Raw genomic sequence first — 25866 nt, 5'->3', positions numbered from 1 at the left:
AATTAGTCTTCAAATATTATCTGTTCAGTTCTCTAGGTACTCAAATGCCTTCAAATTTTGTATTTGTTGTCCCTGAAATGTAGAGTAACAGCTATTTTTCCTATTTGGTGCTGGGATTAAACTCAAGGTTTCCCATATGGTATGTAGTATGGATGTATGTAGTGTAGCATCTAGGTGTGTAGTATAGCATCGAACTAAAGCTCCCTAGAACAATATCTTTTTGTCCAAGGTATTGTTTGCTACATATGGTCAAGCAAAGTATGCAGTCCTATTTAGTAAAGTGATAGTCAGGAGAAAAGAAGAGATCTGTCTGTCTGGCACCCAAAGACACACACATGAGATTTTCTCTTTCCCATCAGGTGAACATCAGATGGAGCTACTTGATTATGTAGCAGCCAAGTTTCACGAAGAAGCTGGCATTTTCAAACTATTGGTATGAGTTTTTAAATAATGCTCACTGGCAGAGCTATTTAGCATATTGTTCTATTCTGTTTAAATAGGCATCTTCCTCCAATTTTAAAATGCACCTTTGGTTTTATGTTATTCCCATGCAGATCATTGACTCAATAATGGCACTTTTTCGAGTGGATTTCAGTGGCCGTGGGGAATTGGCTGAACGCCAGCAAAAATTGGCCCAGATGTTGTCTCGACTCCAAAAAATCTCAGAAGGTAGATTTTTAAAATAAAATGGCACTGTCACAGAGCATCTGTTGGCTGTGTTTGCTGTAGTATGTTTTGCAGAGACGCTCAGAAGGATGTCAGAAGCATAACATTTTAAAGTTACTTTCATGGAACTACAATTATTTAAATTAAAAGTGATTCTGATAGAAATAATAACAATGACTTTAAGTAATTTTTATTATTTATGAAAATAGGAAGCTGGGAAGGATGGCACACACCTTTAATCCCAGAATTTAGGAGGATGAAGCAGGAAGGTCTCTGATTTGATGCCAGCCTGGTCTACAGAGTGGGTTCCAAGACAGCCAGGGCTACACAGAGAAACCCTGTCTTAAACAAAACAAAAACCAATGGGAACAAGAGCTTGTTTATAAAAATAAACTCATGGTGCAACGTTCCTAAACTGAAATCTAAGCAATGAACTTTGTATTTTTATTGCCCTTCTCTTAGTTTGTTAATTTTAAATTTGTTAATTTTATTTTTTGATGCAGAATATAATGTTGCTGTTTTTGTGACCAATCAAATGACTGCAGATCCTGGAGCAACTATGACGTAAGCCCTTGTTTTGTATTCACAGAGATTACTATCAAAGGGTTACTGTATAGCATAAAATCACTTAGAAATAACTAACCTTATCTGTGTGTGATATCACATGCCTGTTATTCTAGCACTTGGGAGATGATCGCAGGAGGATTGTGAACTCAAAATCAGACTGGGCGATGTTGTGAAGCCTCATTTCAAAACAGCAACACTAATAATCAGCCGTGATGTGCGCATATGTATCGTAGATCACTTCATGACACAGTGTGCTGTTACTTTATAACTGAACATGGCATTTATTTGTTATTCAGGACCTATTTTTTATGTATTTTCTATACAGTAAAGTGGCATTTTAATCTATACTAGGGGCCCAATTCGGTCCTAAGACAAAGGGGTCTTGAAAGACAATAAGACAAAGATCTTAGGGGCTTGAAAGATGGCACAGCAGTTTAGAACACTGTTCTTGCAGAAAACCTGGGTTTGAATCCTAGCACCTACATGGTGGCTCACAACTATTCATAATAGTCCCAGGGAGTCCAACACCTTCTGACCTCTGCAAGCACCAGGCATACATGTGGTACATATGTACATACATACATACATACATACATACATACATGAAAGCAAAATACTCAGAGTGTAAAATAAATCTTATAGAAGAAAGTGATTGGCCAGGCAGTGATGGTGTACACATTTAATCCCAGCACTCAACAGGCAGAAGCAGGTGGATCTCTGAGTTTGAGTCCAGCCTAGTCTACAGAATGAGTTTCAGGACAACAGAAACTCTTGTCTCAAAAAGAAAAGAAAATGGTCTTAGGCAGATAAAAGCTTACATTCTAGAAACATTGAAAGGCTGCTATGCAAAAGCAAAAAATAGGCTTTTGATTAAATGTACAAGAGACATCTTTTTAAAAAACACAAGAGAAGCCTGCTGCTCATGGAAACAATGTCAGTCATATAAAGCATATTCAAAATTTACTGAAGTATTTGCCCACATACAAGAATACAATGGTTCTCTGAAAGATGGCAAGGAATAGAGAGCAAAGGGAACTGAAATAAGACTGTGAAAGCATGACATTCAAAGGGAGGTTTGGACCACAATCCAGAAGGTTTGACTATGAGTTGAATAGCCCTGAGCTCATAATAACTTTCAAAAGCTTTTTCTACATTTTACTTGGAAAATGTTTTAGTTAGAGAAAAACTGCACATTAACATAATGAGTGTACATGCTGCATTCACTTAGGAATACCAATGGTTATTGTATCCTTGCAACACACACTTTTTCTCTCCCCCCTCTTCTCTCTTCTCTCTTCTCTCTCTTTCCTCTGTCCTCTCTCCTCTGTCCTCTGTCCTGTCTCCTCTCTCCTGTCTCCTCTCCCTCTCCCTCTTCCGCTCCCCTACACCGCCCTCCCCCCCTTCCCCCCCCCCCCCGTGGTGGTTTGAATAGATATGGCTTCCATAGACTCAAGTTTGAATGCTTGGCGATAAGAGTGGCACTATTAGGAGGTGTGGCCTTGTTAGAGTAGGTGTGGCCTTGTTGGAGGAAGTGTATCACTGTGGAAGTGGGCTTTGAGGTTTTCTATGCTCAAGCCATGCCCAGTGTGGCACACAGCCTCCTGCTGCCTGCAGATCAACACATTGAACTCTCAGCTCCTTTCCTCAGCACCATGTCTGCCTGCATGCCGCCATGTTTCCTGCCATGATATTAATAGACTAACCCTCTGAAATTGTCAGCCAGCCCTTTATAAGAGCTGCTGTGCTCATGCTGTCTCTTCACAGCACTAAAACCCTAAGATATTCTCTATGTACATGCATGCTAGCATGCATATCTGAGAAATCTTTTTTTCTATGTACATGCTCACAGTCATGTGTTGAGACATATTGACATATATCCTATTTGTGTGAACCATTTGAGAATTGTCTGGCTTTTTTTCTGACTGTTGAGTATTATTTGTAGACATTAATATTTTGCCACTTAATACTTCAGCATATGTCTTCTAAGAGCAAGAACGGTTTCCTTCATAATCACAGTACAATTGACACATGCTGTTTAACATCAACAGTGATGCTATCTAATATCCAACTTTCTCTAGTCGTTCTGACAATGTTTATTATAATTGTGAAGAGTTGTTTTCGGCTGATGGTCTTCAGCAGAGTGCATGCTATATATGTATTTGTTGAACCTCTGTAGTTTCCTTTAATCAAAATAGCTCTTCAGCCTTGTTAAACTTTTATGACAATGATAATTGGTTTAAATTTTTTTAAAGTTTATCTTTGAATCACATGCATATGTGTATGTCTGTGTGTGGACATGTGCACATGTGAGTGCAGGTGTTTATGGAGTCCAGAAATGCATATAGGAACTTATGGAGGTGCTTATGAACCTCCAATGTAGGTGTCAGGAACAGAACGCAGGTCCTTTTCAATAGCAGCATGCATTCTTAGCTAATGGGCCATTTCTGCAGCCCTTTGTGATATTAACATTTTTGAACATCAGGCCAACTATTTTCAATATCTCTCAATTTGAAGTTGATTAAAAACTTTTAAAAATGTTTTTGACTTATGTGTACACATACACACACACAACTTGCAGAAGTAAACTTCCTCTTTCCCCATGTGAATTTGGCATATTAAACTCTGTCATGCTTTATGGCAGGTGACTTTATTTGCTGAGTTATCTAACCAGCCCTGATTGGTTTTTCTCATTATTTTAAATGTAAAATGCTTTTGTTAGAAAAACCATGTGGTATTAGACCTTCTCAGTGTATTATGTTAGAAGGCACAGCATGGCAGTTTGCCCCATTATTAAGATGTTAAATTTGGCCAAACATGGTGATACACACCTATAAACCTAGCACTCAAGAGGCAGAAGTAGGCAGATCTCTGAATTTGAGGCCAGCCTAGCTTATGTAGCAAGTTCTGGGCTAGACAAACTTGTATAGTGAGACCTTATCTCAAAAACCAAAAAACAACCAAAACCCAAGATTCTTGAGTCAAGTATGGTGATGCATACCTTTAATCCCAGCACTTAGGAGGAGACAAATAGATCTTTATAAGTTCAGGGTCAGCTGGCTTATCTATGTAGTGAGACCCTGTCTAAAACAAAACAAACAAACAAACAAACAAAAAAACAAAAACAAAAGAAAACATCCAGCCAACTGGGCTAGAGAGATGGCATGGCAGTTAAAAGCACTGACTATTCTTCCAGAGGTCCTGAGTTCAATTCCCAGCAACCACATGGTGGCTTACAGCCATCTGTAATGGGATCCAATGCCCTCTTTTGGTGTGTCTGAAGAAAGTGACAATGTAATCATATACATAAACAAATCTTTTTGTTGTTATTTTTTGAGACAGGGTTTCTCTGTGTAGCCCTGGCTGTCCTGGAACTTACTCTGTAGACCAGGCTGGCCTCGAACTCTGCCTGCCTCTGCCTCCCAAGTGCTGGGATTAAAGGCGTGTGCCACCACTGCCCAGCTAATAAATAATTCTTAAAAAAAGAAAAAGGAGTTCCAGGACAGCCAAGGCTATACAGAGAAACCCTGTCTCGAAAAACCAAAAAAAAAAAAAAAAAGAAAGAAAGAAAGAAAGAAAAAGGAGCCTGTGGAAGTCACCTACAGACATGCAGAATTCTCACACTCAGGGCTTTACAAAGAATCCAGCCAACTAGTGTTTGAGAGAGATGGTGTTTGTGAGAGTTTTTCATTAGTAAAGCCACAAAAACACCTCTTTGAAATTTAGTGATTTGTGGGTAATGCTCACACCATGTGGTATCATGTTTTGCAATCAGCTTTCACCATTTATTTTAGCACCCGTCAATAATTCTTGACCAAATTAATCATTATTCCTATGTTGCAAAACAATGTGATTTTATATTAAACCAAGGCAATGCTTCTATTATGTGCATATAAAATGAGACACATATATACTAGCAGATACTTTTTTTTAAGATCTATTTTTTTTTTTATGTACGTGAGTACACTGTCACTGTCTTCAGATACACCAGAAAAGGGCATCAGATTCCATTACAGATGGTTGTGAGCCACTATGTGTTTACTGGGAATTGAACTCAGTACCTCTGGAAGAGCAGACAGTGCTCTTAACCACTGAGCCATTTCTCCAGCCCACTTAGCAGATAGTTAATAACAATGCAAAATTCTCTAAGTTGTGCTGAAATGAATGTGCCTCTCTTCAGTCATTTATTTATTTATTTATTTATCCATTCACTTTTATTTAATGTGTATGTTTGAGTGCCTGCATGTATGTGCAACACATGTATGCTTGGTGCCAGGTGGAGCCATAAGACAGCACCAGATTCCCTGGAACTGGAGTTACAGGTCATTGTAAGCCACCATGTGGGTGCTGTGAACCAAATCCAGGTCTTCTGCAAAAGCAGCCAATGCTCTTCATCACTGAGCTGTCTCTCCAGCCATTGTCAGTAATTTTAAAACTTGCCAAAGCACACTGCTGCATCTTTTGCATTTTAATTTATCTCTTACCCTTCAATTCTTTTATGAATATTTTCTACTTAGCTAAAGGGGAAAAAACTAATATGAAAAAAATCAACTATGTAAATAGTCAAAAGAATCTAAAATATGGAGGGATCCAAAAGTATAGCTTAGTGGTAGGCTGTGCGGTTAACATGTGGAAAGCCTTAGGTTCAACTCCTCTCCCTTTCAAAAAAAAAAAAAATAAAGATTGAAGAGAAAACTAACTATTCATTAATTCAAATATTATTGAAAACGCACTAGGTAACAAGAGTCTGCAAATTCATTAGCAAACTAAAGAAACAAAAACCTTTGTCTCAATAAAGGAGAAAGATAAATGGTATGTATCTATTTAGCTATTTAACTTAGTATTTTAAAGTCTTGATATGTCCCCTATCACATCATCTGTAGTGTAGTCTGTGGATGCTTAAAGCAATCTTTTCTCTATGGAGTGTCTTTTGTATACAGGACATGAAGTACTTCACAAAGGGATTAATTTTAAACTAACGAGAAATGGAAGATTTTAAAGGCTTGCTTTAAAAAGAGAAAATGACTCATTGGCTCAGAGGGAGGAAGTGGGCTGCATTCAGATAAAACAGTACAAGTTAAAGAGCACTGTTCTCTCTTCAGGTGTGGGGAGGGAGCACTGAGGAGGCCCAACTGTCACTCTTGAGTTACAAGGCAAAAGAAATTAGGTCAGATAGAGGTTCTTTTCTCTTGTATTTGTAAAAAGTTTCAAAAAGAGTAGAATCATCTTGAAATTACTCTGGTAAGACAGTGAAGGAAGACTTGAGAGGTGATGGAAAGGAAATAGTTGGAGAGGAAGGCAGAACAGTCTGTAATGAGGAGAGCTAAGGAGAGAGCCAGCAAAGGTAACAAAGCCTAGTATTTTTGCAGTATGAGTCTGCTGTGAGAAGTCTCTTCCACCTAGCCAAGCTGTAAGGAAACAAGGCTCACTGTAATTAGTATGTTCTGAAGTATATTAAATTATAACAGTACAGATTAAATACATGTCTTCATGTAAAACACAAAATTACCACATCTAAATGAAAAATGGAGACAGTTTTAAACTAAAGGTTCTCCGATGCTATTAGAAACCCTCCCCTAAAGAAAATATCTTTGTTTCTTGGTGTTGAGGCACTCCAAGCTTAGCTCGCCTGGAGCCTGTCAGAGAAATATCACTATAATTGGTATGAATCCCCAAGTACACTGACAATAATTGAGGCTTGTATCCCATGCATTATACTCGATGGCACATTGTATTAAAAGAGAACAAAATTATAGAGGCAAGGAGCTGCTGTGTGACACAGCAGAGCAGAGACTCCTAGAGAGGGCTGCACATTCAGACTATAGGGATCCTAGAGATGCAAGTCAGATGGTGGCCGGATGCTGCACACCAGGGCAAATAGGCGGTGAAAGGGACCGTGATGTCACCACATACTTCTGTTGTGTCTGTGATTCTTAAACAAAAAAGCCATCCAGAATATTTGCAGCCTTGTGGATGTATCACTTACTCATTAAGCATGTCAACCTATGACTAAACATTGTCAACTTAAATGAGGAAGTAATAGGTTTATGGTCACTAGCAGAGTGACCTTATGAAAAGTGTTTAGATTATTTGAAACTCATTCTTCTCTTCACTCTCCCACCCCTCAATTAAGAGATCTTATACTTACTAATTACTTTCCAGGCACCAGAAGCTTTTCTATATAATCTTATGTAATTCTTATGTGACCCTGATGTACCTCCCCCTGTTCCACTTTCCTGTGCTTTCTATGAAGCTAGTCTTAATATGTGGTTGAACCTCTCCCCATGCCACCCCACCAAACAGGAATTCTAATTTCAAAAGATGAGGGGGGAAACTATTTTAATGTGTGCATATTTTGGGAGCAGACAAAAAAGATGTATTAGTTAACAATAACAACAACTACTACTGGAACTCACTTTGTAGACCAGGCTGACCCTGCACTCACAGAGATCTGCCTGCCTTTGCCTCCCAAGTTCTGGCATTAAAATGTACACCACCACACCCAGTATACACCTGATCTTATGAAAGCATTTTCTTATTGAGAATCCTTCTTCTCAGATGACTTTAGCTTGACTCAAGTTGACATAAAATTAGCCAGCACACCTAGCATGCACAAGGCTTTGGGTTGACTCCATTCCTTCACCACAACCACTACAACAATAACAACAACAAAAAATACAAACAAGGAAGAAAAGCAGCAGATACTTCTTAGTCTCACTATGTTCTTACAGTCTATCTGATTTCATCTCAGATCAATTCTTCATGACCTCAGCTAACTTGAAGTTGGAAGACCAGAATGATTGAATATGCCATGTCCTGTTCAACCAAAGTGGGAAACTCTCTTTCTGTTCCTTCTTACTCCTAACTACTATCTACCCCCACCTGCTCCCTCATTCTCCACAGAAAAGAGGAAACAAGAGGAGAAGAAAATGTAAAAGGCTATAGGAGGGACGTGGGAGGTTTTCTGATGCTGTTAACTTGGTCAGAAATAGATGTAAATTAAAGCCCTCTGGAAGAATGCAGGCTGCTATGCCACCTCCTTATATGTCACTTCAAGCCTGTGACTGCTGCAGTAGTCAGGAACTTGAAGAAAAATTTCTTGAACTATGTTTCATTGAGAGATAACTGTTTAAATTAAAATGTTTAATTAAGGATATCTTATGTGGTTAGTTTGCTGACATGATAGAGCTAATGTGTATAAATGAGCAGCCATGGTTCCTGGTATAGGGTGGCCCCCAATAAGTTATTCATAGTATCTTGAGTCCTCACAACAGTCCTAAAAGGCAGGAGTCCACCCCACTTCCACATTTTACTATGAAATAGGTAGTAAATATTTGAGTCAAGGTTAGAACAGCAGATCATTAAGATTAGGATAGAGCAGTAGTCACTAACCTAAGACTTTACCTGAATTATTTCATCTTAGTCTTACAATTGTCCTTCCAATTGATACCATTATGATTCCTCATAAAGAGTCAGAAACAGAAAGGTTAAACATTTTTCCTGAGGTTCCAGAGCTGACAAACCAGCCTTTGAGCTCTGGCCTAATTCTAAAGCACATAAGCTGCACAACATATGAGGGCTATACCTGCCTGAGGGAAAACTAGGATATTGGCACTCAGAGACTTTGCAGGGATACACCTATTCTAGTGAAATGTCTGGGACAGAAAGGCCCTGTTTGGGGCTCTCAGCCTTTAAGCAGAGGTGTGTGTTTGGGTTCAGGAATCGCCACACAAACCATACGAACACTGATCTCAATTAAGCAAGAATAGTTTATTGAATGCGCACCCCAAGACTGAACGTTCAGGACCATAAGAAGCACTCAGGTGCCTAGTTGTAGTACTCATCTAGGCCTGAAAGCAGGCTTTGTATAGGATAAAACAGGTCCAAAAGTTTAAAAGGCAGGGAGGGGAGCCGTCCAACATTCTGGTTAACTAGACAGTATTATCAGCTAACCTTTAAGGTGATTGGTCCTGAATAAGGTAAGAGGGGTGGTGGATGGGTGGAGAACAGGGGAGTTTCAGAGCACTGAGATAACAGAGCGTAAGTAATTCAGCTGTAACTTTTTGGCTTATTAGTGGCATTTTTTAGTGTCAGCCATGGATTATTACTTCTGGGAAGTGGAGTCTGAGAACCTGAACTTATTTTCACCTTATGAGCAAAATAGAGACTGTATCCAAAATGGCTACAGTTATGTTAAAAGGAGCAGGCCTCAATAGTGTGATTGGATCAATGAACCCTTCTCTCAGGGGAATCTTAAAGCTAGTTCATAAGACTCAGCAAAATACAGAGGACTAGTCTGATAAGGAAAATTTAGCTATATTTGAAGTTCATGTGACCAGTGAGTGCACACTCCCTATACATAGACTAATTCTCCCTATACAGAATCCAAATTTTAATACAAATTATTACTAAATCTTACATGCAAGCAAAGTAAAATATAGATGACTTAAAAGAATGTCTTTCATAGTGAGGACTCAGTAAATCTTGGTTCAATGGCACTCCTAAACTTACATAAAAATTTATATGTGTGTACATATGTTCATTTTGCTGGATGGGATTTTGTATCTTTTATTACATTATCAAGTATCCAGTGACTTATATAATAAATGTTAAGGGCTAAAACTTCCATATACAGTTATGCACAGAATTGTTGACAGAGCAAACAAAATTTGAATTAATTCTATCAAAGCTAAGGCTGTTGATATTTCATAGTCTATTTTGATTAAATATGATCTCAAAAGTTTGAGTCATTTTGATAACATTTTGTAGTTTGCAACCCCTTTGAATAGCCTGTAGTAATTTCCCCATATGGCTCATCTGCCTTTGGAGATGACATTGTTAATGCTCAGACTCTTCACCTGGAGCCATCAAGGACAGGCAGCAGAAGCGCTTCCCTATGGTGTGTAGGAAGTCACATTAGTAACACAACTTGTTAAGAAAAAGATCTTAGCCATTAATCTAGAAGCTCCACTGTGCCTCTTGTGGACAGGTTTCCAGAACAGCCAGCAGGGGGATTACTTCAACTGGGAGAGCTGGAAAACTGTCTTTTTAAATATTTGTCTGTATTTTTAATTTTTATTTATTTTATTTTATCTTTGAGACAGGGTCTCACTATGAAGCCCCAGCCATCCTAGAACTCCCTATGTAGAGCAAGCTGGCTTTTAACTCTCAGAGATCCACCTGCCTCTGCCTCTAGAGTGAGGGGTTAAGGGTGTATGTCACCATGCCCAGCTTTATATTTGCCTTTCTGTTCGAAAGTCTTCCAAACGTTCTTTGGTGTATAGTTTTTTTTAAAGAGATGTTACAAGCATGTGTCCAGAAAGTCCTCCACCAGGGAGAGCCAAATTATCTTCTCTGTGTTTATTGCAGTGTTCATGATAGACCTTCATGTGGCACACACTTGTCTAGACATTAGATGAATGGGGATTATTTAGATTAACAGTGAAGGATGCTTTCTCTTTCCCTTTGTGATGCTAGGGATGCACATGATAGGTAAGCACTCTACCACTGGCAAAGCGTATGCTTTACTAGAAAAATACATGCATTGGCAGGAGACCACAGAGCTTCAGGTTCCTGGAAAGAGGCACCTGAAGGATGAGTGGGGACTGCCTGAGTAAACCTGGTAGGGAAAAGGCCTTTCATTTCAGAGGTTAAATTATGTGCAAAGACATTGAGGTAGAAGAAGATATATGTGAACCACAACAACAAAAAAAGAAATTTGAATGTTGGAGGAAAAACTTAGTACAACTCTAGTTAAGTTTGTAAGTAGTTATGTTAGGTTTCCATTACTATAACAAATACCTTAAGCATTCGACTTAAAAATAGAAAAGGTGGGCTAGAGAAATGGCTCAGTGGGTATGAATACTTCCTGCTATTCTAGAGGACCCAAGTTCAATTCCCAATATTGGTGGGGGGAGTAGGGGAGGAGTGGGGAGTGGCACAGCCTTTATGCCCCTCTTCCGGCCTCCAAAGGCACTTGTACTTTGTGGCGTGTGTGTGTGTGTGTGTGTGTGTGTGTGTGTGTGTGTGTGTGTGTTTCCAGGATACCCAGGGGTACACAAAGAAACCCTGTCTCAAAAACAAACAAACAAATAAATAAATTAGTGAGTAATAGTACTAATGGCAGAATATAAATAAATCAGAGGCTGGAGAGATGGTGTAGTGGTTAAGAGTGCATATTGTACAACTATAAGAACCAGATCCCAGCACCCATGTAATAAGCCAGATATTTCAGGTAGACCTGTAGCCTCAGCCATAAGGGGGAGGAGGCAGGAAGTTCACTGGGCTTGCTTGCTTCCTTCCTAACCAAGTAAAAGGTTTAGGGAGAGATACTGTCTCAAAGAAATATGTGGAGAGTGATAGAGAGTACCCTCTTCTGGCCTCTGCACATTTACAGGCACACACACACATACAAATATATATGTACAGAACACACAGACACACACAAATAAATATATTCTAAAAAGAAGCATAAATCATTGTTGCAGATTCAGATCTCATAGCTCAGATTAGAATGCTATCAGCCCCTCTAAACCATCTCTGTACAGGATAAAATTCCTGTGAAACCATGAAGAACCACCCACCGGCCATATGACCTATAAACACTATAGAGCTGGCTCATCCAACTGAGATGTCTTTTTTGCTTCCCTATACTGTGGCTTCTGCATCCTGATAGATCATCCAACCTCTGACTTCTTGACTGTTGATAGACTCAACTACCTGGCTACTGCTTTCTTCATACAGTTTCACCAAAAGCTGTTCTTGTAGGGATGGAAAGATGGCTCATCAGTTGGAAGCACTTCCTGGTCTTCTAAGGAACTGGAGTTCTGTTTTTGGCACACACATTAAGTGGCTCACATCTGCCTACGGCAATCACAAGCAAACATGATAAATAATTAGATTATACAGTTCTAGGTATGCAACTCTGGTCTATCCGCAGAACTGTGTAGTCAGTCATAGCAGTTCTATCTTCAGAGAGCTTCTTTCTTACCAACTTATAGACTACATATTTAATCTTACACCAGTCAACCACATCCTCATCACACCAAACCCTGAACACTGTTTCATTTTGGTTTTGGTTTGGTTTTTGCTGTTGTTTCTTTGAAACAGGGTTTTTTCTGTGTAGCCTTAGCTGTCCTGGAACACGCTCTGTAGACAAGACTGGCCTTAAACTCACAGATATCCTCCTGTCTCTGCCTCCCAAGTGCTAGGTGTCACCACTGCTCAACCCCAACCCCCTCTTTCTCTTAAAAGAAGAAATACTTACATTTTGGCATTGGAAATGTTAGTCCTCAGTATCTCTCAAGGTGAATATCAATAGTATTTGTAACTTTTTGCTGTTATAATTTTTGAATCACAATGACTACACATAGTTAAGAGCTTACTGTTTGTGTATATACAAATATTCATGTGAATGAGGAAGTGTGCATGCATGTGTATGCACATATGTGTGCACATGTGTGTACAGGCTAGAAGTTGACATCAGATGTCTTCCTCAGCTACTTCCCTCCTTAATTTTGGGTCAGGGTCTCTCACTGAACCTGGAGCTTACCAATTCAGTTAGACTGGTTGACCAGCAAACTTCAGGAAGCTTCCACCTCCCCAGCATTAGGATCACAGGCACACACCACTGCACCCAGCTTTTATGACTTTATTCCTTAAATATCCATATTTAGAGAATAAACTATGGGCAACAATGATAAAAATATTTCCAGTATTGTTCTCACTGCCCCTTCACAACATGTGTAACATTGAAGGACTCCACCATACAATTAATGAACAAGAGGCTTTCTGGAGGCTGGAGAGTTGGCTCAATCATTAAGAGCACTTGCTGTTGTTGCGAAGTACCTGGGTTCAATTCCTGCATGGAGGCTCACCACCTCCTCAAGAACCAGCACATGTGGTGCACAGATACACATGAAGGCAAAGCTCTCATACACAGAAAATAATTTTAAAAAATTAAAAAGGCTCTCTGGAATAAGGATATAGCTTAGTGGTAAAACATTTTTCTAGTATATGTGAGGCCCTGGGTTCTAACACAGCACTACAGAAGAGGAGGGAAGGGAGGAATTCACAATTTACTTTTAATTACTGAGCCTCAAAGAGAAAGTCTGGAGTATTCATCACTTTATTTATTTACCTATTTAGAGATAAAGTTTCACCATATAGCTCAGGCTTGCCTTGAACTTTCAGTACTTCTGCCTCAGCTTTCCATCTGCCTAGCTTAGACAATTCTTAGTCATTAGACTAAAATAGTGCTTGGCACATATGCCATTAGTAAGTATTCCTGATAAATGAGTTAATGAATAAATAAATCCAGTATTTGTGGTTTTTAAGGACAATTTTTAACCTCAATTGTTATGCTACGATAATGAATGTTTATTCCCCTCCCCTCCCTTTCTCTCTCAGTGGTGCTGGGAGTTGAGCCCAGGATCTTGGGAATACTAGGCAAGAACTCTACCTTTATCCCTATATCTCTAGCCCTTGTTTGTACTTTTAAAATGCTCATTTATTGATTTTTTGTGTGTGCTAGGGATTGAGCCCGGGGCCTTAAACATTGTAGGCAAATGTTCTAACCCAGACTTCAATAGTAATTTATTTTTAAAAATTCAAACAGAACATGAATTATATGCTGTTATGGTAGTACACAGCAGTTGTCAAGTGACTAAGGCAAGAAGATTATGAATTAGCTTCTAGCTAATCTGAGCTACAAAACCTAGTCTCAAAAACCAAAAATAAAAACAACAAAAGAGGAACTGCTTATCAGGGACTCTCAGAAGCCGAAACTAGATGGCAATGGTATCGTATCTTTAAACGCTGCTCTCCACAGTTTGCATATAAGCCTCTCTTTGTTTTAGATTATAGATCTGGGAGCTAGGGAGAGAGCTCAATTGTAAAGCATTTGCTATCAAAGCGTGAGGTCCCAAGTTTAATCTCCAATACCCACATACAAAGCCAGTCATAGTGACAAAAGTCTATAATCTCTGTGCTGGGAGGTGGGGACAGGTCAGTCTCAGGCTCATAGGCCATCCAGGCTAGCCTAAGCAGTAAGCCCACCAGGTTCTAGTGACAGCCTGTCTCAAACACAAGGTAGATGGAGCCTAAGGCATACCTGAGTTTGACTTCTGAAATCTGTACACATACGCACACGTACACACACATACACACATGCAGAGAGACAGAGAGAGAGAGAGAGAGAGAGAGAGAGAGAGAGAGAATACATTCCCACACCATCCTGCCATCCCATTCACAGAGGCTGCCTCTTCCTTGCAAAGTAGCACTGTATATCCAAATGAAACCTAAAGAAGTGTTTTATTGATTCAGCTTTCAGGCTGATCCTAAAAAACCCATTGGTGGACACATTCTGGCTCACGCTTCAACAACAAGAATAAGCTTACGAAAGGGAAGAGGAGAACTGAGGATTGCCAAGATTTATGACAGGTATATATTTCTTTGTTCTTCAGTTCCTGTACACATGCCTTTGAACAGAATTGCTACCCCTGAGAGACTATACTTACTCCCTGACAGATACTATTTGCTTGAATTTCCTTCTCAAATATTATACCATTGATCAGGAAGTACATCTTTGCACTCTGTACTAGGGACTTGGGGTTCTATAGTCACATTTATGAGCCTCTGACATTCCAGAGCATGTAGTGAAGCAAACAGTGTCATCATGCCTACTTCGGTTGAGGGCTATTAGGTTCTAGGGAAATACAAAATACAAGAACTTCTTCTTCTTCTTCTTCTTCTTCTTCTTCTTCTTCTTCTTCTTCTTCTTCTTCTTCTTTTCTCCTTCTCCTTCTCCTTCTCCTTCTCCTTCTCCTTCTCCTTCTCCTTCTCCTTCTCCTTCTCCTTCTCCTTCTCCTTCTCCTTCTCCTTCTCCTTCTCCTTCTCCTTCTCCTTCTCCTTCTCCTTCTCCTCCTCCTCCTCCTCCTCCTCCTCCTCCTCCTCCTCCTCCTCCTCCTCCTTCTTCTTCTTCTTTTGTCCAGGTTAACACCATTCCTTTTTAGATATCAGTTTAGACATCACTTTCTTAAACTACGTATGGTGGCACACATCTATAATCCCAGCTCAGGAGGCTAAAGCAAAAGATTATAAATGATAGGCCAGTGTGGTCTTCATAGTAAGATAGAATCTCCAAAGAAATTAATAAATAGCTGGGAGCTGGGAGCGCATGTAAACCCAGCACTTAGGAGTGGGTGGTGAAATAGGAGAATTGTTGCAAATTTGAGACCTGCCTGGGCTATGTAGTAAGTTCCAACCCAGACTGGGCTACAGAGTGAAACCCTGCCTTCAAAAAATCCCCTAAAACAAGGACTGGAGATAGCTCAGTGGCAATATGCTTACCTAGCTTAGACAATACTCTGGATTCCATCCCCACTGAAAAAATAAAATTAATTTAACTAATTAATAACACCTTCTCAGGGAACCTTTGCTTAATCGTTATTGTTCAGTCTCCCACAGTACTTTTGTATCTGTTGGGGTACACTAAAGATTCTGCTGACATGCCACATCATTGCGGGAGAGTGGGGAGTAGGTTTGCTTTTTTTTATTGTTTGTTTGAGTGTTTGTTTTTTTGTTTATTGACACAGGGTTTTTCTGTGTAGCCCTGGCTGTCCTGGAATTCACTCTATAGATCAGGTTGACTTTAAACTCAGAAATCTGCCTACCTCTGCCTCTGGGACTAAAAGTGTGTGCCACTACCACTCATTCTCAGGGAAGGTTTTTATTGTGGGTAAGAGAAAGAAGATATCGAGGTATCTGGAAGAGAGCAGGTGAAGGCAGTGAGAGAGAGCCTGGCCCAGGAGAGCCGAAAGTCTGGTGAGAGCATGCAGTTAGGGAGACGGATAGTGCAAGAGAGCAGTGGGTAAGAAAATGAGGGTTATTTGGAAGATAAGCAGCAGGGGCCGGGGGGGGGGATTCTTTTTGGGGAGGTATACCAGTTTCACAAATTCCTGAGGAAGGCTGGCTTCTAACCTACAGAAATCCTTCTGTAAGTTGTTTGAGTTCATTTCTAGACATATGGAGGGCCTGAGACCTGAAACAAGTTCAGTGTGAGACTGTCTCAAAAAATAGGATAGAAGCTGGGCAGTGATGGTGCATGCTTTTTTTTTTTTTTTTTTTTCAAGACAGGGTTTCTCTGTGTAGCCCTGGCTGTCCTGGAACTAACTCTGTAGATCAGGCTGGCCTTAAACTCAGAAATCCGCCTGTCTCTGCCTCCCAAGTGCTGGGATTAAAGGCGTGCGCCACCACCACCCGGCAGGTGGGAGGTAGAGGCGGGTGGATCTTTGTGAGTTTGAGGCCAGCCTGGTCTACAGAGTGAGTTCCAGGACAACAAAGATTACACAAAGAAACCTTTTCTTGAAAAAAAATAATGAGGCAATAAAAAAAGACACAGCATCCTCTTTTTGCTTCTATATATGCATGCATGAATATGCACACTTGCATGCAAAAACATACACACATGTACAAAGAAAGACAGACATCCATTCCACCTGTAATGATTTGTATACTGTGTCATCCCCTCTAGACAATAAATGTGACAGTTACACAGTTTGCTTGCCTGAGACATAATAGACAATGCAATATCTGTGACTGACTTATTAACCAACACTGAACAACAAAGTAAAGTCTTGCAGTAACTCTCTTCAGAGGGAAAAGTAGTTCTCAAAGAGCAGATGAGATTTTAGTCTGGATTTAGTATGGACCACAGCAGGTAGAATGTATGGTACTGAGTTAGCAGTAGTTCCCACATCTTCAAGATGTTTCTCTTCTGTCTTTGCAGAAGCTGTCCTATATAAATGCTGTGGTTTTTGAACTTCAGTCATTTCCAGAAATTGGCTACAAATATTCTTTATTAAATGACATAAGTGATCCTGCCTTATTATAGGAATTGTACTATTTCTTGGATAGAATGCTATGCCTAGGACCTAAACTTTTCATATATATATATATATGAAAATATATATATATTGTTTTGCCTGCATGTCTGTGTGCCTCACGAGTGCCTAGTGCCCTCAGAGGCCAGAAGTAAGCATTGGATTCTCTGGAACTGGAGTCAGATGGCCAGTTGTGAGCCACCATGTGGGTGCTGGAATCCAACCTCTATCCTCTGGAAAAGTGCTCTTAACCACTAAGTCTTCTTTTTTAGCCCCAACAAAATATTCCCCCCAACACTTTGTTTTTTTAAGACAAGCTTGCTATATATTCCTTAGCTGTCTTGAAGCTGGCTATGTAGACCAGGCTGGCCTCAAACTCAGAGATCCACCTGATTTTTACCTCCCTAGTAATAGCATTAAAGGCTTGTACAGCACAACCAGCTACATCCAAATGCTTTGTTCATTCTCACTTATAACTGACTGTTTGCTCTGTATCTATCTCCCTCATAACAGGGATTAGTTCACTAATCTCCAAGCAATGAACTGAGACTTGACACATGGTAGGCCATACCTAACCACTAAATTAATAAATGAATGAATGTAAGTTCATTCATTTGTATGTCTCATCCAGGCCTCCTGCAGATCTTTAAGATAAACAGTTCCTGCCCTTCTTATTGACCTAAGAGGTTGTTTTAGCCTTGCAATTTTAATAAGGCTTTGGAACAGTAAATTGTCAACAAGGTTAACCATGTCAAGTTTTCATAAACTCGATTCAAGTCAGATGTGGTGGCTCATGACAGTACTCTCAGCACTTAGAGGCTGACACAGGAGGATTGCTGCTAATGTGAGGCCAACCCAGGCTACATAGTGAATTCCAGATGAGCCTGGGCTAGAGAGTGAGTGAGACCCTGTTGCAAATAAACAAAGACATATACATCTTATATCAAAACAGCAAAACTAAATCAGAACTTAAGGTGTCCAAACTGGAGCTGAAGAGATAGCTCAGCAGTCAAGAGCACTTGCTGCTCTGCCAGAGAACTCACCAGGCTGCTGAGAACCAGCCCAAGTAGCCATTTACAAAGGATTTCGTGAATGGCTTTCTAAATGTTCGTTTATTTTGTTGTATTTGTATGATTATTTGCCTGAGTGTGTATGTGCATATGCATCCCTGAGGCCAAAAGAAAGCATCAAAGCCCTCAGAAACAGACCGTGAGCAGCTATGTGGGTGTTCACAATGTTGGGATGGCAAAAGCAGCAAGTGCTCTGAGTCTCTGAGCCAGCTCTCCAGCCCCACAAATGACCTTACACCTGTCCCTTGGTTCTCTTATGCAAGTACTACTGCAGCTTCTCCAAACTCAGGTCCTCGTGCCTGTGTAACAAACACCTTACCCACTGAGCATCTCCCCATCCTGGAGAAGGTTACATTTGACCAAAGGCTTGAAGTAGGTGAGAAAGACTATCAGGAAAAGGGCTATGTGGCCCTTGCCCCCTGTGCTGCTATCACATACATTGTTGTTTTTGAGACAGGGTTTTATATAGCTCAGGCTGTCCTCAAACTCTCCATGTAGCCAAGAATAACCCTCTACCTCCTGAGTGCTGAAGTTGCAGACATGCACCACCACACCTGGTTTCATGAAATGCTGAGGATCGAAGCCAGGGCTTCAAGCAATACAAGGCACGTACCCTACCAACTGATCTTTCCTATCCATCCCATTCCCTCCCCCTCCCCTTTTTTTAAAGATTCATTCATTTATTTTATATATGAGTACACTGTCACTGTCTTCAGACACACCAGAAGAGGGCATCAGATCCCGTCACAGATGGTTATGCACCACCATGTGGTTGCTGGGAATTGAACTCAGGACCTCTGAAAGAGCAGTCAGTGCTCTTAACCACTGAGCCATCTCTCCAGGGCCTCCCCCACCCCCATTTCCCTTTTTTGAAGCAAGATGTTATGTGGTCCAGACAGGTCTTAAACTTGTGATTCTCCAGCAAAGGCACTGACGGGCAGGCTCCTACCTTAAAAGTCTCTGCCCACTTGTTTCCTCTGCCTGGAATAATTTTCCCCCCACAGCCCTTTACCTAACCCTCTTTCTCACCTTCTTCAAGCCTTAGGTCAAATGTGACCTTTTCCAGGATGGGGAGATGCTCAGTGGGTAAAGTGCTTGCTTCACAGGCATGAAGACCTGAGTTTGGAAGAGCTGCAGTAGTACTTGTATAAGAGCTAATGGTATTTATCAATAATTCTAGCACTGGGGAAACAAAAGCATTCCTGGGCTTGCTGACCAAGTGCAGCTGAAGTAGAGTACTCCAGATTTAGGAAAGACCCTGTCTTAAACAAAGTAGGCAGAGCAGTGGTGGTGCACACCTTTAATCCCAGCACTTGGGAGGCAGAGGCAGGGGGATTTCTGAGTTCGAGGCCAGCCTGGTCTACAGAGTGAGTCTCAGGACAGCCAGGGCTACACAGAGAAACCCTGTCTCGAAAAACCAAAAAAAAAAAAAAAAAAAAAAAAAAAGAATCAGTTGATCAAAAATTAGTCAATTTCCACAGTTCAGTACTCAGTGGTATTTATTCCACCTTCACAATTTCTATTTCTCTAACCAGAGAGAACTAACTGCACTACTTGCAGTTAATGACAACACAGAATGCATAGAGCCCTCACAGAACAAGCACCAGGAAGCTGAAAGGCATGCTAGACACCCGGCTTTCCACCACAGGAGCTCAGGACTTCCCTGCTTTATTTCAAAGCCCTTTTCAGCTTTCCCTTCGTTAGCAAAGCCTGAAGAAAGATGCACCCCAAGGAGTCAGACAAGCCCATAGGACCTGTGCCACAGGCCTCAAACTACCCTGAAAAAACACCCAGTTTATCCCAATTTGCCTGTTTCCAAGTTTGGGAGTAATTTTTCTTGACATTCAAAACCTTATATATAGAAGTTGTTTAGCAAATGTTTGCGAGGGTTGATAACACTGCTAGGTAACTTCTGTAGTCCACATTTAGCTGCACCAGCACCGCAGTGTCTCTGGAGACTCAGACTGATGGGAACGTGATGAATGTGACATGTGCACAGTATTTATAGAAACAGAGCTTTTTATAAACTTCTGTTCCCTTGTATTTTGTAGCCCTGAGATGCCTGAAAATGAAGCCACCTTCGCAATAACCGCTGGAGGGATTGGGGATGCCAAGGAGTAGGTGGAGAATTGGTACAGACTGCTTCTTGATGCTTATTAGGGGCTGGAGAAGTGGGACGAAGTCTTGAATTTACATCTTGAAATAAGAGTTTGGTTTTTTTCCCCCATGTGTTATTAAAAGAAAGTCAGCAAAAGAGATGTAAAGTTTATATTTATCTTAAAAGTTCCTTCCTGATATGTAACCAACTATATATATACATATATATATGTACATATGTATATATATATATATATATACACACACAGCGTGTTGATTCAGAAATATGCATACATATTCTTGAATTACTTGATAGACACATATGCATAAATGTGCCTGTCAGGTACTGGGGAAGGGGTACCCAATGCCCTTCCTTCTGCCTACTACAGTGAGCCGTTGAGCACACAGAAATTCAAAGGAGCTCAGAGATGGATCAGTCCCCACAACCCCAGGCTTTCAGCCAGCATTTCTTAGCACATAGCACCAATGACTATGGTGCTGGGACTAGGGAACTGGATGCTGTTCCCCAAGACATAGAAATGTGAGAGGGAATGTTTAGAGTATACATGAGCTATTGGTATTCACCCTGGCAGCCTTCACATTCATCTTTACAATAATAGAAGAGAAACTTTTTTTTTTTTTTTTTTTTGGTTTTTTTGAGACAGGGTTTCTCTGTGTAATCCTGGCTGTCCTGGAACTCACTCTGTAGACTAGGCTTGCCACGAACTCAGAAATCCACCTGCCTCTGCCTCCCAAGTGCTGAGATTAAAGGCGTGCGATACCACCGCCCAGCCTAGAAGAGAAACATTAAGGCAACTTTTAAATCATTTGATTTGTCAAGTTGAAATGACTTTTTAAACATGTATTATAATTGGGCATGATGGTGCACACTTGTAATCTCAATATTTGGGAGGCCTAGGTAGCTTTATCTACATAGTAAGTTCAAAGCTAGCCTGGGCTATATGACAGTGTATCCAAAAAAGGCATGTTTTTATGTTTGCAGTAGAGAATTCAAAGTTTTTTTTTTAATTTTAGAGCTAATTTAAATGTAAAATCTAAAACTGAGACATCATAAAATTTGTGAAAGAACATTGGTTTTGAGTGTGTGTGATTGTCAAAATTAAAATCTAGGATTTTAAAAATTATTTATTTATTTTATATGGGTATACTGTTGCTGTCTTCAGACACACCAGAAGAGGGCATCAGAACTCATTACAGATGGTTGTGAGCCACCATGTGGTTGCTGGGAATTGAACTCAGGACCTCTGGAAGAGCAGTCAGTGCTCTTAACCGCTGAGCCATCTCTCCAGCCCAAAATCTAGTTTTCAAAATGGGAGACTATTTAAAATTAAAATACTGATATATAATTGCTACAGGTGATCTTTTATATTGTGGTAACTGACATGAAAATCCAAAAGTAAAGTATTTGCTACTGAAGGTTTTTGATTCTTCACTCAGTCATTTACTGGCTAGTTCTTAGTGCCCCATGCTGATAGATAAGATGTGGGTCCTGATTCTTCACTCAGTCATTTACTGGCTAGTTCTTAGTGCTCCATGCTGATAGATAAGGTGTGGGTCCTGCCTCAAGGAGCAGCACACTGGAGAAGGGACTCATGCTCAGGAAAATGAGAGAGCAAATGGTGAGAGTTTGGACTGACTGTTAGCATAAAGTCCTCATGTAAGGGTCAAGCATAGACCACAAAGGCCTGGGGCTCCCTGGGGCAGCAGAAAGCACTCAGCATGTGGGTCCTGGGAGGCAGAGCCCTTCAGCCTTTTTCTCTTGTAAAACAACCACAGACGTGTTTCCTCTAAATAAAGCAGGAACAAACGCATCTAGGAACAGATTCTCTACATTCTGCAAATTCACTTAAATAAATCATTTTACCATGCAAAACTGAAGCACTGTTTTGTTCTAGGAAAGGAATTTGTTACTAAATGCATTTTAAAAAACAAACAAAAAAACAAAAACAACAACAACAACAAAAAAACTTTCTGGGGCTGGAGAAGTAGCTAAGAGGTTAAGAGTGCTGACTGCTTTTCCACAGGTCCTGAGTTCAATCCCCAGCAACCACATGGTGGCTCATAACCATCTGTAATGAGATCTGGTGCCCTCTTCTGGCATACAAGCATACATGCAGGCAGAACACTGTATACATAATAAATGATCTTTAAAAAGAACTTTCTGACCCTTTTATTTTGGCTTCTGTTTGTTTTTCAAGACAGAGTTTCTCTGTGTAACATCCCTGGCTGTTCTGGAACTCCCTTTGTAGACCAGGTTGTTCTTGAACTCCGTGATCTGTCTGCCTGTCTCCCAAATACTGACATTAAAGGGATGTACCACCTCTCCCCACATATTTTGGCATTTTAAATTTTTCTCTAGCTCAGCAGTGGGCAGTGGGGTCAGAAAACAGGGTTCAACGTAGAGGCCTGCCATTCTGGGAGGAGACCTTGTTTATTATAGCTGCTGCTTGGACCAGAATCCTTTCTATTTGGCTATGATGTGTCCTGCTTGGGAAAACAGAAACAGCATGTGGAGATAAAAGAGAAACTGAAATTTGGGGTCAACTTTACGAGAACTCAGCAAACCTTATAGGTGCTTGGGCCAGCAACAGGTATACTTTGAGCTGTTCTAAGCCACGATTTACTTTTTCACCTGTGACCAAAGCAACTGGGTTCTGTCATTTTCCTTCCAGAGTTTAAAAAGAGGTCTGGCCCCTCGTTTTAGAGGATAGGGAGCAGTGGTAGAAACACAGAGAAAAATTTTTGTCATATAAAAAATATCTTTTATTCACCTGATATAATTGTCTCTGAGACCTTACTGCCTCTGTCTGTTAACCTAGGTCTAGTCCTGGAAGCTTCTAGCTTCTATACAATCTAATCTAGGCCTAGAACATTTTCAGCCTCTGAGACTTACTGCCGAATAAGTGCATCATTTCTAGTTCTTTCTGAGCTCTGGCTGGCTGGTCAGCTCAGCTGCTCTGGCTTAAACTCCTCTCCATGGTAACTAATTCAATCTGGCTTCCCTTTCAGTCTCTCCTTGGCCTCAAACTAACTCTAGTAACCTATTCTAATCTTCTGATTCCTTGTTCTGTGTCATTCTATCTTCACCTTTATCTACTTGTTCTCTCTTCAATCTGTCTCTAACACTCTCCCAGTAAAACTGCCTCTTCTCTTCCTCTGTGCAGGTCCCTCTTATACTGCCTCTCTTTTCTATCTCTTCTCGTTAGAGTTGGGCATATCCTATTCTGTCAGCTCTCTCTCTGATTCATCACTTTGTCTGCCACTTACTTGACATCACTTTCAAACATGGTGCTTCCTACTACAAACTAACTTTACCATCACTGTTTGGGATTTAAAGGTGTATACTAAGGGTGTGTCTTTATTCCAGCCAGAGGGATTAAAGCTGTGTGCTAAGGGCTGAGCCACATCACAACTAGAAACAGGTTTTTCCAGTAAACAACATAATCTCAGGGTTCACAGTATGATCAAATATCCTGCAACAGTCAACACTCATGGTTGTAATCTACAGAAACTCAAACTAGCATGTACATATCAAGAAATTCATTGGCTTGGGGAACTGAAAAGCCAGCTGAAGAGCTGACATCTGCCACCAGTGGTGCCCAGATCTCAAATGTATTTTCAGGACACAAACCTGCCACCCCATCTGCTCAGCCTACTAATGTTCTGCCACATGCTGTCCTCTACAAGGTAGCCAAGGTGCCCGCTGGGGTGCTCTTCCCTCAGCTCAGAACACCCAATAGAGAAATCATGCCTTCCACCATCATGCATCCTGTGAAATGAAGATTTGGTGAAACATTATATATATTCATAGCTTGCAGGAAGCTTTAAGACTTGGCCACCACTGGCTTTTGGCAGGCACATGAATGGCCTTTGTAGTGAAAAAGATGACTGATTTCAGGCTCTCATTGGGAACTAGTGTGGAAAAGCAGCTGGAACAGTCGTCTGAACAGGTACAGGAATAATACTGACATGGGGGAGATGTGGGGCAGTTACAATGATCTAGCTGAGATAGTGTCTTAATTTGGGTTTTATTTCTGTGAAGAGACACATGACCAAGGCAACTCTTATAAAGGACAACATTATAATTGGGGCTGGCTTACTGGTTCTGAAGTTCAGTCCATTACCATCATGGCAGGAAACATGGCAGTGTCCAGGCAGCCTTGACACTAGAGGATCTGAGCTTTCTACATCTTGTTCTGAAGGCAAACAGAAGACTGGCTTCTAGGCAACTAGGAGGAGAGTCTCAAAGCCCACACCTAATAGTGCCACTCCCTGGACCAAGCATATTCAAACCACCACAGATGGTAACAGATAAGACCAGGCCAGGGTGCAGCTCAGTGGGCGAGCACTTACCTACTATGCTCAAGGCCCTTCAAGACATCAGAGTTGGTGTAAGATGAGCTAAAAAGAGAGGAGGAAGGAAGGTCACAGGTAACTGTTGACAGTGTTCTCTACCCAGGGAGGAAGGACAAAGCTTTCATCAAGGAATGGAGAAGTGTGAAGCTCAGCACTTGACCTGAAAAGGTCGTTGAGTTGCTAAGACTGCCCTAACAATTACCACATATAAGCTGAGGTATATTGCTCAGCAGAAGAGCACTTACCTCAAAAGTACAGGGCCCTGGGTTTGATTCTCAGCACTTTGAGAAAGAAAATAAACCAACCAAAGTAACCAAAGCACTACATGCTGAAGCCATAGATGTTAAGCAAGAAAAATTTGTTGTCTCTAGCCAGATGCAGTGAGTGGTAGATGCCATTGTCTCAGGAGGCAGAGGCAACTCTGTGAGTTGAAGGCCAGCCTGGTTTACATAGTTATTTCCAGGCTATTCAAGGCTACATAAAGGTATTCTGGAACAAAAATAAGTAAATAAATAAATATGTAATTTATAATTTGTAAATTATAAATTTATATATTATAATTTATTTAATATATTTTATATTGCATTATGTTGTATTATAATTATACTATATTATATTAATATACTATATGTTTATTAAAGTATAAATATGATACATAATTGTAATATGTAATATAATTATTTATAAGTTATAATTTATTTATGTATTTACTTTTGGTTTTCCAGTGTTCTGTGTAGCATTGGCTGCCCTGGAACTTGCTCTGTAGACAGGCTGACCTTGAACTTAGAGATCCACCTGCCTCTGCCTCCCAAGTGCTAGGATTACAGGCATGTGTCACCATCGCCCAGCAAAAGTAAATAAATAAAAAAGTTCACTTCTCCCCAGCTCATGTAGTCTATTTGGGAGTAGAATACTGGGTGGCAGTGCTAAGGGTAATGGCAGGAGTTAAAGGCACCTAGATACAGTGCCTGCGGGTCAGCGGGAGTGCTTGTGCCCAGAGCAGGCTGTCCCTGCTGCTAGGCTAGTGCTCTCTGCCTCCTGACTGCAGCATATCCAAGCTGCATCCATTCCCAAGCTGGTGCTCCAGCCTCCTGCCAACCCCATGACCCTTCATGTCCTTCTGACAAGGTTCCCTGTGCTTCAGTTGGCAGGAATTGGAGCCTGGAACTTGCTGTCTAGAGTCCTAGCCAAAGACTGAGCAGGGTAACTGC

The 25866-nt window shown here is 40.7% G+C and overlaps 1 protein-coding gene across 2 annotated transcripts in view; it reads left to right on the top strand.

Annotated features, from left to right (window-relative positions):
- The window catches only part of Dmc1 (DNA meiotic recombinase 1), a 37576-nt gene extending 16057 nt beyond the window's left edge, over positions 1-21519 (top strand). Inside the window, exons 9-13 of one of the 2 annotated variants that reach the window (XM_034517218.2) lie at positions 360-433; positions 555-669; positions 1170-1230; positions 14554-14670; positions 20233-21519. In XM_034517218.2, coding sequence (XP_034373109.1) covers positions 360-433; positions 555-669; positions 1170-1230; positions 14554-14670; positions 20233-20302 — 437 coding nt within the window. In that variant the 3' untranslated portion in view covers positions 20303-21519. The remainder of the gene's footprint in view (positions 1-359; positions 434-554; positions 670-1169; positions 1231-14553; positions 14671-20232) is intronic. The other variant, XM_076911634.1, reaches the window with a different exon arrangement.
- The last annotated feature ends 4347 nt before the right edge of the window (positions 21520-25866 follow it).

The sequence above is a fragment of the Arvicanthis niloticus genome, chromosome 13, assembly GCF_011762505.2.
Source record: "Arvicanthis niloticus isolate mArvNil1 chromosome 13, mArvNil1.pat.X, whole genome shotgun sequence".
Lineage (NCBI taxonomy): Eukaryota > Metazoa > Chordata > Mammalia > Rodentia > Muridae > Arvicanthis > Arvicanthis niloticus.
Note: the sequence above shows the minus strand (reverse complement) of the source record. Positions and strands in the feature narration are given on the sequence as shown.